At 37.3% G+C, this 18630-nt stretch overlaps 1 protein-coding gene across 1 annotated transcript; it reads left to right on the top strand.

Moving 5' to 3' along the window:
- Positions 1–2872: 2872 nt before the first annotated feature.
- Positions 2873–3799, top strand: LOC122603038. The gene is made up of 2 exons (XM_043775652.1): positions 2873–2953; positions 3113–3799. The coding sequence occupies exons 1-2, from the start codon at positions 2873–2875 to the stop codon at positions 3797–3799; spliced, it is 768 nt and encodes a 255-aa protein (XP_043631587.1).
- Positions 3800–18630: the final 14831 nt, after the last annotated feature.

Genomic DNA, 18630 nt, shown 5'->3' with positions numbered 1-18630 from the left:
CAATCAAACCTCAACTAACTTTAAAAAAATTGATTTTAATTTCCTTACCTTCTCATCAGAAAGAATAAAATCAGTGCTCATGTACGTCCCACTGACATTATGCACATCCCATTTTCTTGAAACCATTGCAACAATTGTATCATTAAAACCCGGTTTAATTTCATCTAGTAAAAAACCCTGGAAAATTTTTTTCATCGAGCCTGCAATTGCAAAGCCATGTGAAAATATATGTATAGATAGAAAGACCTAAATTATGTCTTCTTATGAGGGAGAGGATTATATATATACACATAAGAAACTGCCATACGATGACCATCCATCTACAATTCATATCAGTTACATCCAATATAATTAATGTATACTATGAGATACAACCCTTACAACTTCATGCTATACAAATTTTCGGATATATTTACTCAACAATAATTAACGTCTCATTTAAACCAAGAAAACATGCATTCACTGAAGCTATACAAATTCTCGGATATATATACTCAGCAATAATTAACATCTCATTTAAACCAACTAAGAAACCATGCATTCACTGATGCAACGCATAAAAACTACGAAATCAAGAAGAGTAGGAAGGAAAACACTAACCTTAATCAATGACAATCATAAATAACATCATAAGTGTGAAGTGCCAAAAAACAATCAGGCCTTCAACTTTATATTATTATTATTATTATTATTATTATTATTATTATTATTATTATTATTATTAATATCATTACTATTTTTTTTTATAAATAAATTCATTAGAAAATAATATTCTAATAATAGGATTTACAAAAAATTAGTGGGAACCCGAGATATTATCTGAGCTCCCACTCCTTATTGAAAAGGATCCAAAAGTTCTCCATGACTCAAGACATTGGTGTACGTGGTTATCCAAAATTTCAGATATTATTATTATTATTATTATTATTATTATTATTATTATTATTATTATTATTATTATTATTATTATCTGTCTTTTGTTTCTCTTGCCTCAACAACTCCTTTTCAGCAAGATAGCATTACTCCATCACAGCCTTTTTCCTTCAACTTGTGGTTACTTCTTCTCCCTTTAATTTTTAGATTTAATTTTGAATCTCTACGGTAATTAACTTGGAGTACTACTACCCTTATCTCCTTTGATTTATCATATATTGTTGCTCATATTATTATTGTTGGCTGGCTTTAATATATTTGCAATATATTAAGGATTTATTATTTTGTTTGTTACATTTATTTGTTGAGTTTTAGTTTAAGCTGTCTCTATCAAATAGTTATGTGAGGTCATGTCCTTCTGACTTAGGGGCGGGCAGGCATAGGGGGTTTATGCGAGTAAAGAGAACCTTTAGGCTTAGATTCGGGAGTTGGAATGTAGGCACCCTTAAAGGAAAGTTTTTAAAGCTAGGAGATGCTCTGACTAGGTGTAATGTAGACATTGCATGCTTTCAAGAAACTAGGTGGACGGGGAAAAGTACTAGAGAGGAGAACGGACACAAGCTATGGTACTCTGGAGCGCCTAAGTCGATTAACGGAGTAGGGATCATCATGACCGAACGACTTAAAGACTTCGTTGTGCACGTGGAAAGACACGGGGATAGGTTGATGTTGGTGAGATTGGTGATACAAAAGGAGACAATAAACGTGATCAACGCGTATGCTCACCAGTCGGGCCTGGGAGTGGGAGAGAAGAAGAGTTTTTGGGACTCATTGGATGAGCTTGTGAGGAGTTGTCCTGATGACCAACGACTAGTGTTAGGAGGAGACTTAAACGGGCATATAGGAGTAGAGTCAGACGGCTACGCGGGTGTACACGGGGGATTAGGGTTTGGAGTGAGGAACGATGAGGGTCGCATGATATTAGAGTTTGCTACTGCACACGATCTGGTTATTGCAAACTCTTTCTTCCGAAAGAGGGATTCTCAGCTGATCACCTTTCAGAGTGGCCTAAATAAAAGTTAGATCGACTACTTCTTAGTGCGTAAATGCGACTTTAGGGCTTACAAAGATTACAAGGTACTCCCTAGAGAGGCGGGCTACTCACAACATAGACTGTTGGTAATAGATTTGCTCCTGAGTAGAAGAGCAATCAAGACAGAGAAGGCTGTAAAGCCAAGAATCCTTTGGAAAAACCTGATGGGTGAAGCAATAGAGACGTTTAGGTCAACGACGAGCTTGAGGTTCACAAGGGAGATAAGAGACGATTCGCATATGGATGCTGACCAGTTGTGGACACTCTTGGCAGATGGTATGAGGGAGACGGCAACGGAGGTACTAGGGGTAATTAGAGCAATTGGACGACATCGGAGAGTGGGTAGGGAATCTTGATGGATTAGCGAGGAGGTCTAGTCCAGGGTCGCGGCAAAACTTAGTTGCTTTAAGGATCTTGTCAAAAGCCGCCAGAACGGGACAAATGAAGACTGGTCTTTGGCTAGGCAGAGGTACTACGAAGCCAAGAAAGAAACAAAGAGGACTGTTTCTAGAGCAAAAAAAAGAACGTACGAAGAACTGTATAAGAAATTGGATTCCAAAGAAGGCGAAAACAAAATCTTCAGAATTGCTAAAGCAAGGGATAAAAGACGTAGGGATTTAGAAGATGTCATTTATATCAAAGACGAAAGTGGACGGAGCATTGTGAAAGAGGAAGACATTAGGATAAGATGGGAAGAGTACTTCGCCAAACTGTTAAAATGGGAGAGGGTCGGGGAGAATTGAAGGAGGAGATGACCTCATCGCACACCCAAACACACGCTTCGACGACGACGACGCTACGAGGATCAGCCAAGAGGAAGTAAGGGTCGCCCTAAAGAAGCTAGGGAGAAACAAAGCAGTAGGTCCAGACCAAATCCCTGTTGAGGCATGGAGGTGCCTGGGGGACATGGGGATAAGCTTGTTGACAAGCCTCTTCAATAAGATTTGGATGAGTGCAAAAATTCCAGAAGAATGGAGACTCAGTGAGGTTATACCGATCTATAAGAACAAGGGGACGTGCAAAGTTGTAGCAACTATAGGGGCATTAAACTCCTTAGTCATACCATGAAGCTCTGGGAGAGAGTGACCGAGACGAGGCTTAGAAGGGTTACGAAGGTGGCAGAGAACCAATTTGGTTTTATGCTAGGGAGGTCGACGATGGAGGCTATCCACATCACCAGAAACCTTATGGAAAAGTATAAGGAAAGACAAAAAGCGCTACACTGTGCATTCCTTGATTTGGAAAAAGGCATACGATAGTGTACCACGAGAGCTGATCTGGAGGACGCTTCAAGCGAAAGGAGTTACTAGGAGATACATTAGTGTTATCAGGGATATGTATGATAGGGCGAGGGCCGGTGTTCGAACACCGGTGGGGAGCACAGAGCTTTTCTTGGTAGAAATGAGCCTACACCAGGGTTCGGAGCTTAGCCCATACCTTTTTACCTTGATCTTAGACAAGTTGTCTAATAGCCTTCAGGAGGAACTACCGTGGTGCATGATTTTTGCCGATGACATTGCACTGATTACGAGATCGACGGAAGAGCTAAACTGTAGGTTAGAGAAAAGGAGAGAAGCCCTTAAAGACAATGGTTTGTGTGTGAGCCGAGAGAAGACAGAATACCTACGATGTGACTTCGATAAACAGGAGATAAGACAAAATGGAGATGAGAATATTCGCATTGGGGAGCGGATATTGGTTCCGAAGGTGTCTTTTAGATACCTGGGATCGGTGATGCACAAATCGGGGGGGGGGGGATATAGACGAAGACGTGACACATCGAATCCAAGCTGGATGGATGAGGTGGAGAGCAACTTCTGGAGTCATGTGTGACAAGCCGATCCCGCTAAAACTGAAAGGCAAGTTCTATAGAGTAGCTATTAGACCTGCTATGTTATACGGGTCAGAATGTTGGCTGATGACGAAAGTCCAAGCGTCTCGAGTAGAGGTGGCGGAGATGAGGATGCTAAGGTGGTCTTGCGGGAAGACCCTATCAGACAGGATCTGTACGGTGCCCTATTGTTGCATGGATCGTAATAAGATGCGATTCGTTATGTCAAGAGTGCGGAATCCTCTTGAGATAACTAGATTGATATTGCCTTTTGTTAATTAATAAGTAATAAATCAACCCAAGGAGATGCACAAGGCTTGTGGTTCGTGTAGAAGAACACACGAAGGAACAAATAACCTTAGCTCGTAAATTCGTGAATATCTATCAAGAATTCGTAAATCATTAACCTAATTTTGTAGATTAGGTCTTGTATTTATACTAGTTAAGTATTGGATCGTGTGGGCTTAGGCCTTAATCGCAGATTAGGCCCTAAGCAATAATCAATCGATCTGCCTTGTGCTGACGTCAGCACGAGGCCAGTCCTACATGCTGATGATGTCAGCACGAGGTTCGACCCTTTGATTCTTTGTTTTACTTCGTTTGGCTCGTACATAACATCCAATCATCGTTTAAGTGTTCTACAACACTTATAAACCTTGATTCTATGTTCTTGTACCTGCAAAACAATATATAGCACACAAACACAATACAAAACACAAACAGATATAATATTGAAGTTAAAACGTAATCATTAAATATCAACACAAGTTCTTATTTAAATGATTACACACAAGTTCCTAAAAATATAAACGATAATCAAATCTATGTTGCGATTGTTACAACGAATCTGCATCTACAGACTTTCCCTTGACGATTGCAACTAGAACTCTTTAAAGTCTTCGAACTTGAACTTCAAAGCTATCCATTAAACAAAAGTCTTGTGCTATTCGCATGAATTCTCTCTTGCAAACAATGTGCGAGAATGTTGCGATAGCGCCTTTATTCTACTCTCCAAAAATCCACAGCTGAACAAGGTGTATCCAAAAGCCTTCTTTGATCACCTCTTGACAAATTGACAACCTGCATTGGATCATACATGCGTAGCAACATCTGTTTCTTTGAATCATCAACAAACATCTGTGCTTCGCCTGACTTGATATCTATCTGCCAAAATGTCATCTCTGTCAGCATATCTTGATCCCATCTGATAGCGGGAACCTTCTTAACACATTTAATTCTTTTCTGAACAAACCGAAATGTGCCATCTGGATTCTTAATCTTCTTCAAAGGTGTTGTCTTTATTAACCTTTCTTTTGGCTTCAGACCTCTATCACTGAAATACTTAATTCTTTCATCTCTGAATTTATTCCAGTGGAAATCTGCAAGTCCATTGCTCTGAAGATTAACGAACCAGTGTCTTCCCAAATCTATCATGTCAAAATCACTGAGAGAGTGGAAGTGTCTTTGACTTATTGACATGTACTAGCAACCCTCCTTTCTCTTGATAATAAACAATTTGATTCTGTGATCATAGAACCAACTTTGTATCACTGAGAAGTATTTGGGTGCATCCTTGTCTGAGACATATTCCAAAAACATTGATGGTTTATACGTATTACGTATCATCAAACCAGTATGTCCTCTATAACCTGGAATTAGTCTATTAATAATAAACTCATGATCTTGCTCCACCGGAGGTATATTAAATCTTCCAAGGTCAACCTCTCGTGTAGCATCTATATTCCAGTATAGATCAAAATATTGTCATGTCCTTCATCAACTATGTTTGCATATACATCAAATTTTAACCTTTCAGCATTTTTAGGTTCATCTGGACTATCTCTGATTGGATTAAGATTGAGATGTTCTACTTCAGCTATTGGTTCAACTTGAATGACTTCATCTTCATTAAAGACACGATCAAAGTCATAAGGTGTCTCAAGCAACCTTTGTCTATCAGCTTCCGAAGTAATGAACTCTCCTTCTTCCAAATCTTCATCATCGATACTTTCTAGATCTTCTTCAGCATCAAGATCATCCAATGCACCTATCCTTTGAAGCTTATCTGCAATTCAAACGATTTACATATACAAAGATAAAGAACATAAATCATAAGTCAAGTCATAATAAAATAGTATAAATACATAACAAAAAATAAATAATACTATATCGTAAATATAATGTCACAATTATATTAATATTTATCTTATAATCTTTATCCATTTTAACTTACAACAATAATATTATATCATAAATATAATGTAACAAATACATTCATATTTATCTTATAATTATTACAAAAACAAAAATAAAAATAAAAAATCATTAGCACTAAGGTTCATAATCCGAATCTGAATCCGAATCTGACTCTGACTCTGAAGATGTATGAGTTAACCCTAACTGTTCTTTCATTTGATCCCTAAGTGATCCTGGATCATAATAATTATCATAATCCATAATCTCTACTCTAGCTCTCATATGAGCTTGTAGATCATATCCCAATCTCTTTTCTAGTCTATGCACAATTAAAGGGTGCAAATCTGACTCTGTAAAGGCATTGGTAGTAGAATCAGTCTTAGTTGACTCACTATCCTGAGTAGATTTTCCTTTGCTAAGATTTTCTTTTTCTTTATGATTATGAGAATCATTCACTATCTCCCTTTCTATTCTATTAGAATTAGAATCGGAGTTACCTAAATTGGAATCTTCCCCATCATCATTGTTATCTGGATCATCAGGATCTGCATCTGGAGCGGTCATCACAGCTTTCCCTTTATCTTGTGTCTTAGAAGTACTAGCACCAGCTGTACCAGCAATCTCTGACTCTCTTTGTCTTGATGACTCCCCCTGAATATCTGCAGTCTCTGTATCCACAGCATCATCATCAGCAGCATCTTGATCTTGACCTCTATTCTCTGGCTCACCATCTGTTTGTTGTTGATTTGGATCTTTTGATCATCATGATCATCATCTCTAGTCTTCTTTGCTAGCTCATCATCCTTACAACCATCTTTATCTCCCCCTTGAGCCAAGAATTGGTCAAGTCTAGTTACAAGAGAATGAACAAGAGCTGTCATCATGTCCATCTCTTCCTGATGCTTAGCAGCTTGGAGCTTTAGCTGACTCTCCAAAGCTGTAACCCTCATCTCCCAAGCTGTAACCCTCATTGAAAGTAGGACCATCAAACGGTAAATCTGCTATTCTGCGCCGAATGATTATCATAACAAATCTTGGAAATAAGAAGAATTTCTTATCGTTTCCAAATGCTCTCAACTGCTTTACAAAATTGTCATATATGTACTGAGAAAAGCTGTAGGGCTTGTTCAGCACAAGAGCAACCACCTGAGAATCAGTAAAAATGTTCAACTGATCATGACCTGCACTCCGATGACTAAAAGACCTCAATAAGTAGTAGGCAAGCAATCTCCATTTGCCTAGAAGACGATTCTTGCGATAAGGATGAGTAATATCACCAACATATTCCATACGCCTGAGAGCACCGTAACAAAAGCTTTCTTCAGCCTCAATAAGACCTTGCTCCATATCATCAGTTCCTAAGTCCAAAATGGTCCTTAAGTCTCCAGCAGTAAACTGAATGTTACGTCCAGCAACAGTAGTGCGAATCATAGTGTGATCACCAACTTGCACCAATCTGGCTGAGTTCCAGAATTCAGTAATAAGACCTATGACCAGCAGAGGATTCTCGGTCAAAGCAAAACAAATACGTGAGCGTGCTATGTACTGAAGGACACCATGAAACTCTGGTGTGCATCCCGACTGCGTAATGCTGAGGTCAATTGCAGCATTATGTTCCTTAACGAACACGCGAGCACTTTGTCCTGCCATGCCTTCATAAAATCAAACAAAAACGACAAGAAAACGAAAAGTTAGAATAAAAGAAAACAAAACTAGGGTTTTGGCTTTCTGCTTCGTGATGACGTCATCACGAGGAGGATCTCCTTCATCGTGACGTCAGCACGAACCTAGCAAGAACCCAGAACACGAAGTACAAAACATCTCCATATGATGTTAAAATTAATCTAAAACATCATCGTGGACTTGTTTATGGTTCGTGTATGCCCAGAAAAACTAAAAAATCGAAACGAATTCAATTTGGATGAACACGAAGTGGATGTTCTTCATCTGCTTCGTGTGAATAGTAAACGAGCCATAGATTCTTCAATTAATCTTGATTTTAAATATGTTAATGTGAACTTTTAATAGATTTAAAGTGTATAAACATCAGTTAATCTAATTTTATGTCCAATTTCAGTCCAAATCATCAAAAATCAAAGATTCAATCCTTAGTTCGTTCATAGTACTGTTCACGCGAAGAACAAGTCAATCATTGGGCATTATAACGACTTGTAATCGTCAAATTTTCATAGTCAAAACATCAATAATCTATCCTAGATCATGAATTTACCAACAAATCTGAATGATAAACACGAAAAGAGGGTGAAATCGATCAAAAAAGAGACGAATGAATAGTGGCACGAGGTAGACGAAGTTCGTGTGGTTATTTAGGGTTAATTTTCGATTAATGGTAATTAATGAATAGTAATAACCCATATATATATATTCGAATCCACATGGGCCGGGCCGAACACATAGTTCGTGGACTTCGTGATGACGTCAGCGCGAGGCATGCTGACGTCAGCACGAGGGGATTTCGAATATTCAGATTTTTAAACCACATAAGCTTCATTCCTTAGCTAAATTTCGCGAATTTTCCAGAAATTTAAACAAGGAAAAATTCCAGAAATTTTAGAAACATAAACCTATAGATACTCGTTATTAAAACCTGTATCTACTCGAATAATCAAATATCATCTGTACTAACTTGTCATCACAATAATGTATCAAATAAATCTTACATTATCATCTTGACATAAAATCGATCATTTCTTCATTGATGTCCAACTCAACAATGCAAAGCATTTTAATGTATAATGCATTACAAAATATCATATCAACAACCTATCACATCATTTTAGGTTGTGATCTTGATAATAAAACTATAACCTATCACACTAAGTCTTAGGTTAATTACAAGGCAATCCATCCTTGTAGAAGCAATTTCTGATAGGCTTTTATTGTCCGTCGCAATGCAATCCCAATAAGCAAGCGAAAAATTTTTTGCCGTCAATCACAATCTGAAATGTTTGATGCCAACTACATTTAAAAATGAGTTTATTATCTATAACCTGCACACTTAACAAACTTCATCAATGCATCAAAAACAACAATAAAAATATGATAAATATGCAAAACAACCAAAAACTTAACCTAGCACTCATTACAAGATCTAAGGCGAGTCCAATCTTTGTCAAGCATACTTATCAACAAAAAACAATTGAAATTTCAAAAATTTACTTGAAACATATTCAAAAATATTTTGACTTTTCAATCTCCAAAACATTTCATTTTCTAAATTAAACAACTTATGTATTAATTAGAAAATCTATCTTTTAAACATTTATACCGTAAGCAACAAGACTTATATAATTCACCAAGAATTATAACTTTTCATGCTTATTAAATCTCTCGTGCAATAAGAACTAGTTTGACACACAAACTGACACTTATTACAAGTATAAAAATAAAAAGAAACAAAATAAGAATAAAAGTAAAAATAAAAATAAACTAAGCCACTTTATTTATTTACAAGAAATTCTAAGTTTCTGCAGATTAGATCAGATTAGCATTTACATAAGTTTGTAAGTGAGAAATAATTCTCTTATTATGAGTTATAAACAGTGATCCAGCCACGATTACCGGTATATTTGTCCTCTTAAACACTCGGTACTTCCAGTTTCCTTTGAGTTATGACACTTTCGACATACCCTGGCCAAGGACAGTCACCATGTAACCCGAGTAGCCTAATATGCCATTTAATAGTTTGCGAACTTATGTGACCCAGATTCAATATACTTCCGTAAACGATACAAGCACTAAGATAACAAATGTTCAATATATATTCAAAAACATCCTTAACAAATCATGAGACACTTTTTAGATAACAGAATTTAATTACTTTGTGATTTAACTTATTTGCTTTTGCACTTCATTATTTATAAGGAACCGTGATTTTCTATGAGACCCATGTAGCGAACTTTCTGACAACCTATCCCAAGTTGGAAGCTTTAGGTAGGCTAGGTATACAAAGACACCCCGAGGACATACTTGTCCGAATCTCAAAGACCACATTAGCCCCTTAAGTTTCATTCATTTCTTTTGCATAACAATATCACATTTACTTTCATGCTCATGATTGGTAGAGGTTTTTGCCTATATATTGAACAAATCTTATAGTAATGCTAGATCTTTCACAAAATTTACGGACCAGATCAATTCATTACTGAAAAGCAAGCATTCTCAGCCATATATCTGAATATGTTTCCCACAAGAACATTGTATAAATTAAGTTTAGATTAAGGAAACCTTGCTACTTTGTGTCTACCAATATATCCCAAATTGCAATCACTGAAATAAGCAGTTATATTACGATTAAGCAGACTTAAAAGCTAAGTATCCTCACTTCTAATGATCTGATAGCATTAACTCAAATCTCTCCCATATTTTTTTCATTTTCTCATTTTTCACACATTTTTATGGTTTTTATGACACTAAGAACTCTTTTTTTATTTTTATGACTCTAGCTATTTATAGACAGAAACTTAAAAAATTAGTTCTTTGAGAGATTTAATATGAATCAGCATTTTTTCATCCCATTGAGAAGAATTAACTTCTCAAATCGAGTCTTATCAAATGCTTTGGTATACAAATCAGCTAAATTATCATCGGTTATAACCTTTTCCAAATGAATTAACTTCTTTTGGGCACAATCACGCAAGAAATGATGTCTAATATCAATATGTTTGGTGACCTTATGCATGACAGGGTTATTTGTAATGTCTATAGCCAACTTATTGTCTATTCTAATAGGAGTATCAAGAAAATCCATACCGTAGTCACGAAGTTGTTGCTGAATCCACAATACCTGGGAACAACAGCTACCAGCAGCCATATACTCTGCCTTACATGAAGACTGAGCAACACATGTCTCCTTTTTGCATTGCCACGATACTAATCTTCCTCCTAACAATTGACAACCTCCAGTCGTAGACTTTCTGTCATTGTTACAACCGGCAAAGTCCGAATCAGTATATGCAACAAAATGAAACGTTCCTCCCATTGGATACCATAGACCAAGCCCTTGGTTTCCCTTAAGATAACGTAGAATACGCTTTGCTGAAGTCAAATGTGACTCTTTCGGACTAACTTGAAATCTAGCGCAAAGACAAACAGCGAACATGATATCTGGATGCGAAGCAGTCAGATACATCAATGAGCCAATAATAGCACAATAATAAGTTGCATCCACAAGTTCATCTTTCGGATCAAGAACTCCTAAACCATGATTTTGCTGAATAGGAGTACCATATGTCTTGGACTCTAGCATTTGAAACCTCTCCAAGATGTCATCGACATACTTAGACTGGTGAATAAAGAATCCATCTTTCCTTTGATCTACTTGTAGTCCGAGGAAAAATTGTAATTCACCCATAGCACTCATTTCAAATACATTTTTCATGCTCATTTCAAACTCTTTGCACATCTTTATATTAGATGAACCAAAAATGATATCATCCAAGTAAACTTGTACAATTAGATAATCTTGCTTTTTCCACTTGATAAACAATGTGTTGTCTATCGATCCTCTTGTAAATCCATTTGTCAACAAATGCGTCGACAATTTTTCATACCACACTCTGGGTGCTTGATGCAATCCATAAAGAGCCTTATCCAAACGATATGCTTTTCTTGGATAATTCGGATTTTCAGACCCCGGTGGTTGGTAAACATACACTTCTTCTTTGACTTCACCGTACAAGAAGGCACTCTTAACGTCTAACTGATACACCTTTATACCTTTGAAACTTGTAAAAGCTAAAAATAACCTTATAGCTTCAATCCTAGCAACTGGTGCAAAAGTTTTGTTATAGTCATATCCTTCTCGTTGTGCAAACCCTTGAACAACCAAACGTGCTTTATTTCTAGTAACGATCCCTTTGTCATCTCGTTTGCATTTATATACCCAACGAGTTCCAATCGGTTCTTTACCTCTAGGCACATCTACTAACTCCCAAACTCCAAGTTTTTCAAATTGAGCTAATTCTTCTTGCATAGCTTCAACCCAACATGGATCTTGAAGTGCTGCCTTAACATTCTTAGGTTCTACTTGTGAAATGAAACCAGAATACAAACACTCAGTTATCAAACCAGTGTCTTTCACTTCACAGAACAAACTAGTTAGATCCTTATTCAACTGATTTCTAGTTCGAACAGGTTCTGTAGCATTTCCAAGAATATTTTCAACTGGGTGATCCTTATTAATTCGATATTGAGGAACCAATCAACATTCAAACTTTCTCCTAAATTTGTTCTAATCTGAAACTCAGGAGAGCTGAAATCATCTTTCGATTCTTCAGAAATAGGATCATCATCAAGGAGTGTAACCTTCGATGGAGTAAGTGGTGTAGTGTTTGCGGGTTCATTATTTTCTGAATCTAGTGTCTTATCCTTGTCCTTACCACTTTCATCAACATCAGTAGTAGACTGAACGTTGGTTGGAGTAGTATCGACATTTGAGTAGGCGGAGATATAGGATTATTATCCATGTGATCTCTTAAAATATTCACATCATCAATTGTCTCAGGATCTGAATAAGAATCAGGACCATGTAGTGAACTAAACACACTATCATAATCAAAGTTTCTGCCACTTCCAGAATGTATAGCGGGCTTATGACTGACAATCTTGACATTTGTTCCCAAATCAACTTTGCCGGTCTGTTTGTTATAAACCCGTCGAATTGATGTGCCCGGTTTATAACCCATGAGAAATCCCTCTTCAACCTTTGAATCAAACTTTGACTGAGGTAGATACTTCAAGAAAGTACACGGTACACCAAATGGTTCAACATCCTGTAAATTTGGTTTCTTCTTATGTAGAAGCTCATAATATGTCTTATTATGATGCTTAACTACAGTAACCCTATTTAAAGTATGACAAGCTGTATTCACTGCTTCCGCCCAAAACATAGTAGGAAGCCCCGAATCTACAAGCATAGTTCTGGCTGTCTCGATTAGAGTCCTATTCTTTTCTTTCAGCAACTCCATTCTGTTGTGGTTCATACGGAGAACTGTATTGATGTTGAATTCCTTTTGACAAACAAAAGACATCCATCACATTATTCTTAAATTTAGTTCCGTTGTCACTCCTGATTCTCTTAACACGAACTCCATAAATATTTTCAGTTTCGACAAAGAAATTTATCAAAATCTGCGGAGTTTCGTCTTTCGACTTAAGAAAGAATACCCATGAGAATCTCGAGTAATCATCAGTAACCACCAAACAGTAATACATCTCTCCGATACTTCTTACATTTACTGGACCAAATAAATCCATGTGAAGTAACTCGAAAGGATTGGCAATAGAATTTTCTTGTTTCGGTTTATGTGCAGACTTTTGTTGTTTACCTTTCAGACAAGGTACACATTTGTCTTCCATTCCAAACTGCTTCATGGGAACGCCGTCAACCAAACCATGTTTGACAATGTCATTCATCTTTCAGAAATTGATATGTCCCATTCTTCTATGCCATAGTAACGATTCAGATTCATTTGCTTTGATAACAAGCAAACAGACTCCTCTGGATTATCAACACCTAACACAAGGCCATAGATGTCTCTATTCCTAGGAGCTTTCAGCAGGATCCAGTCTTCAGGAATAACATATCCCGGTTTCAATATAAGTGCTTCTTTCTCATTAAAATGGACAGTGTTACCCTTGTCACAAATCTGAGAAACACTTAATAAATTATGTGATAACTGTTCCACATAATTGACTTTCTCCAGTGTAATCTTCCCATTGACAACATCACCTTGGCCCGAGATGTTGCCGCCCTTGGGACCTGCGAAACTAACATACGACCCATTTACATCTTCATAATTGGACAAACGTTCTTGTCCCCTGTCATGTGCCGAGAGCATCCACTGTCAACATACCAAAGACTAATAGGCTTCCTTGGTTCTCCCTGCACATTAGACGATAAGATGGTTAGTTTCTTAAGGGTACCCAAACCTTTTGAGGTTTAGGTTTGCCGAATTAATCTCTAATGATTAATTCGGTTGAATATCCATCGCTCTTTAATGGAGCCTTGGGTGAAGATGGTGTCACAGACTGTTTCTTAGGCGAAGTGAAACGAGTCTTAGGAGGTGAATTCCTTGGTGAGTGAGTACCAAATCTAGGTTGACTCCCTAATCGATCATAGAATTTATACGAACTGTTAATTCTAACAGGAGGAGATCGATTTTGTTGAGCCATCTTCCTAGGTGAATTACTCCTTTGAGGTGTACGAGAACGACTCGGACTTACACTACTAGAAGTAGTATTCTGTGAAGGTCCCTGCCGTTTGGAGTCTTAGATTTATTATTATGAGCAACAATATCTGAGTCACTAGATCCACCAGAAGACATACCCTTGTCAGGACATCTCCGTTTCCTATTTGGACAACAACTATAAACATGTCCTACTTCATAACAATAGAAACAAGATTTTTTAGCTCTTGCTTTCTTAGCTTTAACATCAAACTCAGCTGAAGTCATGCCTAAACATTCTTTAAGTTCAATTGTGGCTGACTCTTCTTTTGATAAACCAGTTGACTCATTTTTACCCAAAAATGTACCTTCTTTTGAGAATTTTTATGAGTCTTGTATGGAGTTAAGGAACTTCACTAGACGTAGATTCATCCTTATTCCATACTTTATCAATCTTGTCATGATCGATCTTTTCAAAATCAATTTCATTTGATGTAAAAAAGTATCACATCCTTTCATTGTAAAACATTTAATGTTCTTATCAACAGGACAAGTTGACTTTACTTGACTAGATCCTTTAGAAGTACTAGCATCATACACTCCATTCTTAGGATCTACTTATTTAACAAATGAACTTTCAAGCTTATGTTTCTTGTTAAGCTCTTTAATTTTATCAATTGAGCTTTTAGAGCTTTTAGGGGTCTTTGGATCAACATTTTGTTTTTCTGAAACTATTGAATTTATTTCACCACTGTCAATCTTTCAGTAAGCTGTGTTAGAGACTTTGTATAATTATCATTGAACAGACCTCTAACTTCATTATAACTCATACCCAAACCACTTTTATCTTTTGAATCTCGTGGTACAGGTTTTGCATCTGCATTGATCGTATTAAATCAGATCCCCTAATTTGATCTAGTCTTGTATTAAGCTTAACTATTTCCAACTTTGCGTCAACTAATTCTTTCTCCTTTTTAGAAAAGTCCTCAGTTAGTTGAGCATATTGTTCATTTCCCACTTTTTCCATCAGAACTGACTCTTTAGTTTTTCTTTTAATGCAAGAATATCCTTATCAGATGCACGAATATTATCTTGATAAAGACTTTCTTGTTTTACCAAACCGGAATTTTTGGCAAACAAAGAGTCGTTTTCCTTTTTAAACATGTTGTTCTGACTAGTTAAGTTAATAACTGACTTATTCAAAATAAACACCTCAAGTTTTAAATCCGACACCATTCTGCATCGTCAAATATAGAAGATAAAGAACAAGATACCTTTTGATCTGCAGCCTTGCAATCTGCCATGTATGCAACAAAGTCTTCAGTTGTCATACCTTCAGGTATCACGAAGTTCTTCATCTGCTCTTCAATGCTCTTCATAGAAATGTCATCAACAGGATTTGATGACTCTTCCTTTTCTTCAGATGCTTTTACTGCAGTCATTTGTTCACTCTCAGATCTTACTGTCTCAGCAACTTACACATATTCTTCTGTACTATCTCAGATGCACTTTCTTCACTTGAGTACACAGCATAATCAATCGTTGCAGCTACCTCATCATATAATTCTACCATGTAGGCATGATTCGAGGTATCATCGATTGTGTATCCCATTGATAAGTACCATCTGGATTTTGAACAACAACAGCCTTTGACTCCGAAAATGGTGACGAAACTGGCTGCTGTGGAGTAACAGGATATGTAATCATTGCTTGCGTCTTATGATTATTCGGTGTAATACCGCCTTGATTGTAATTTTGACGACCAGCAACAGTATTATCAATCCTCTTAGGTCGTTGACACTCTCTTGCAAAATGACCAAACATCGCAATTATAACATTTCACCTTGGATTTGTCAAAGCCTTTAGTGCCATTACCTATAGGTCTCCCAGTTCTCTGAGTGAATCTTCTGACCTTAATAGTAAGCATAGCAAGCTGCCATTGTAGATCCATTTCTTCTAAATCATCAGGATCTATTTGATTGTAATCCTCATCAATTACTGCAGGATCAGTAACCTTTCCCCAATAAATGCTTCATGAGCATTACAAAAGGCTGAGTAAATACTCATTCTTCCTTCTGCAGAACCATACTCATTGGCATAGAGTGGAAAGATTGTACATTGCTCTTAACATTTGAATTTGTATTGTCATAAGCAACATATCCGGCAATACCATCAGCATGTACTATTGGTGTAGCTTCTGCACCACTTAGAAATGCATTATTTCCTGAGCTGGAACTTGCTAAATGAACAGACTTAGCATGATATAAGGATGGATCTTGTGTAAAATCCGAGTGAGTGTCTTTAATCCTTCTCTTCATGTCTCTGTTCTTCAGCTTGGAGACTACCTTCTCAAAATCCCATGTACTGTATTCCTGATCATCTTGAAGTTGATGAACATAATCAGTCCAGTTTTAGGCAGTGAATCCAGAAACTTATCAACTAGCTCAGTTTGAGGATAAACAACTTCAAAGTATGACAACTCAGTGGTCAGATGACTGAATCGAATAATAATCTCGTCAAGAGATTCCCCTTTCAATCCATTAAAGGCTTCATACTGACGCTTGAGAAGCTTGATACGGTTTTTTCTTCAAAGTTACATCGCCCTCACAATATCTTTCGAGAGCACCCATAAATCCTTTGAAGTAGTGTACTTTTTAAACATATGTACACTATCTTGAGGCAAGGCCATAGTAAGAGTAGACAATGCCTTTCCCTCAACAGCGTATCTTTTACGTTCTTCAATAGGCATATCAGCATAAGTATACCTACTGATCACTCCGTTCTTCTCATATGAAGGCCAATCAAAACCTTGAGTATTACTAGCCACATTTCATGTCAGTGAGACGAATGTAGTCTTCAAAACGTCTCTTCCACATCCAATAATTTTCCATACGGAAAAGCTTTGGAGGTGTATTACCCCGACCAACCTCATGATCGTGCATGATCATCTGGCTGATAAGTAAGGCATTGGGTGAGTTTGCGGCAGCTGGTAAAGTCGTCATTTTCAAATCTTTTGGTGACAAATTAACGAAATAACAACGTAGATCGTGTGGCACGAAGTCCCCGAGGAGTACGTGACACGAAGAACACGAGGTCACGTGAGAAGCACGTGACACGAAGAACATGAAGTCACGCGAGAAGCACGTGTCACAAAGAAACGAAGTCACGCGAGAAGTACGTGACACGAAGACACACGAGGTCACGCACCTGAGCACGAGATCAGTTCGTGCAGACGTGGCGCGAAGCTGACACGAAGTCAAGTTAGTGTTGACGTAGGCACTAAGCAAGGATCACCTTGTGCTGACGTAAGCACGAGTCAAGCGAAGTTAGACACGAACACAAGAAAAACACGAATTTCGAACGAATTTGCAATCAATAGCAAATCTGATGATCTTAAACCTTCTGGTAATCAACCTTAGGGCTCTGATAGCACTTGTAAGGTGCCCTATTGTTGCATGTCTCGTAATAAGATGCGATTCGTTATGTCAAAAGTGCGGAATCCTCTTGAGATAACTAGATTGCTATTGCCTTTTGTTAATTAATAAGTAATTAATCAACCAAGGAGATGCACAGGCTTGTGGTTCATGTAGAAGAACACACGAAGGAACAAATAACCTTAGCTCGTAAATTCATGAATATCTATCAAGAATTCGTAAATCATTAACCTAATTTCGTAGATTAGGTCTTGTATTTATACTAGTTAAGTATTGGATCGTGTGGGCTTAGGCCTTAATCGTAGATTAGGCCTAAACAATTCAATCGATCTGCCTCGTGCTGACGTCAGAACAAGGTTGTTCCTACATGCTGATGACGTCAGCACGAGGGACGACCCATTGTTCTTTGTTTGACTTTGTTTGACTCGTACATAACATCTAATCACCGTTTAAGTGTTCTACGACACTTATTATCCTTGATTCTATGTTCTTGTACCTGCAAACAATATATAACACACAAACACAATACAAACATAAAATAATAATATTGAAGTTCAAACGTAATCATTAAATATCAACACAAGTTCTTATTTAAATGATTACACACATGTTCCTAAAAACATAAACGATAATCAAATCTATGTTGCGATTGTCACAATGAATCTGCATCTACAGGGTTCTAGTGTATTTCATACCATAATCAAGTAACTAGTTTTTGATCCAAAGAATCTGGGCACAGCAACTGGCCGCAGAATGTACTCTTTGCCTCAGCAGTTGACATTGATCCGAACCTGCTTCTTATTACCAACTCACCAGTTTTCCCAGGAAGTGACAACCACCAGTTGTAGACTTTCTATCAATCTTACAACCTGCATGATCTGAATCTGAATAACCTATAGATCTAACCCTGAGCCTTGGGATACCAAAGACCAAGGCTAGGGCACCCTTTCAGGTACCTGAAAATGCGTTTAACAGCATGCAAATGTGATTCTTTTGGATTAGCCTAAAATCTGG

Source organism: Erigeron canadensis, chromosome 6 (assembly GCF_010389155.1).
Source record: "Erigeron canadensis isolate Cc75 chromosome 6, C_canadensis_v1, whole genome shotgun sequence".
Lineage (NCBI taxonomy): Eukaryota > Viridiplantae > Streptophyta > Magnoliopsida > Asterales > Asteraceae > Erigeron > Erigeron canadensis.
The sequence above is the reverse complement of the archived record's forward strand: the minus strand, read 5'-3'. Positions and strand labels throughout refer to the sequence as shown.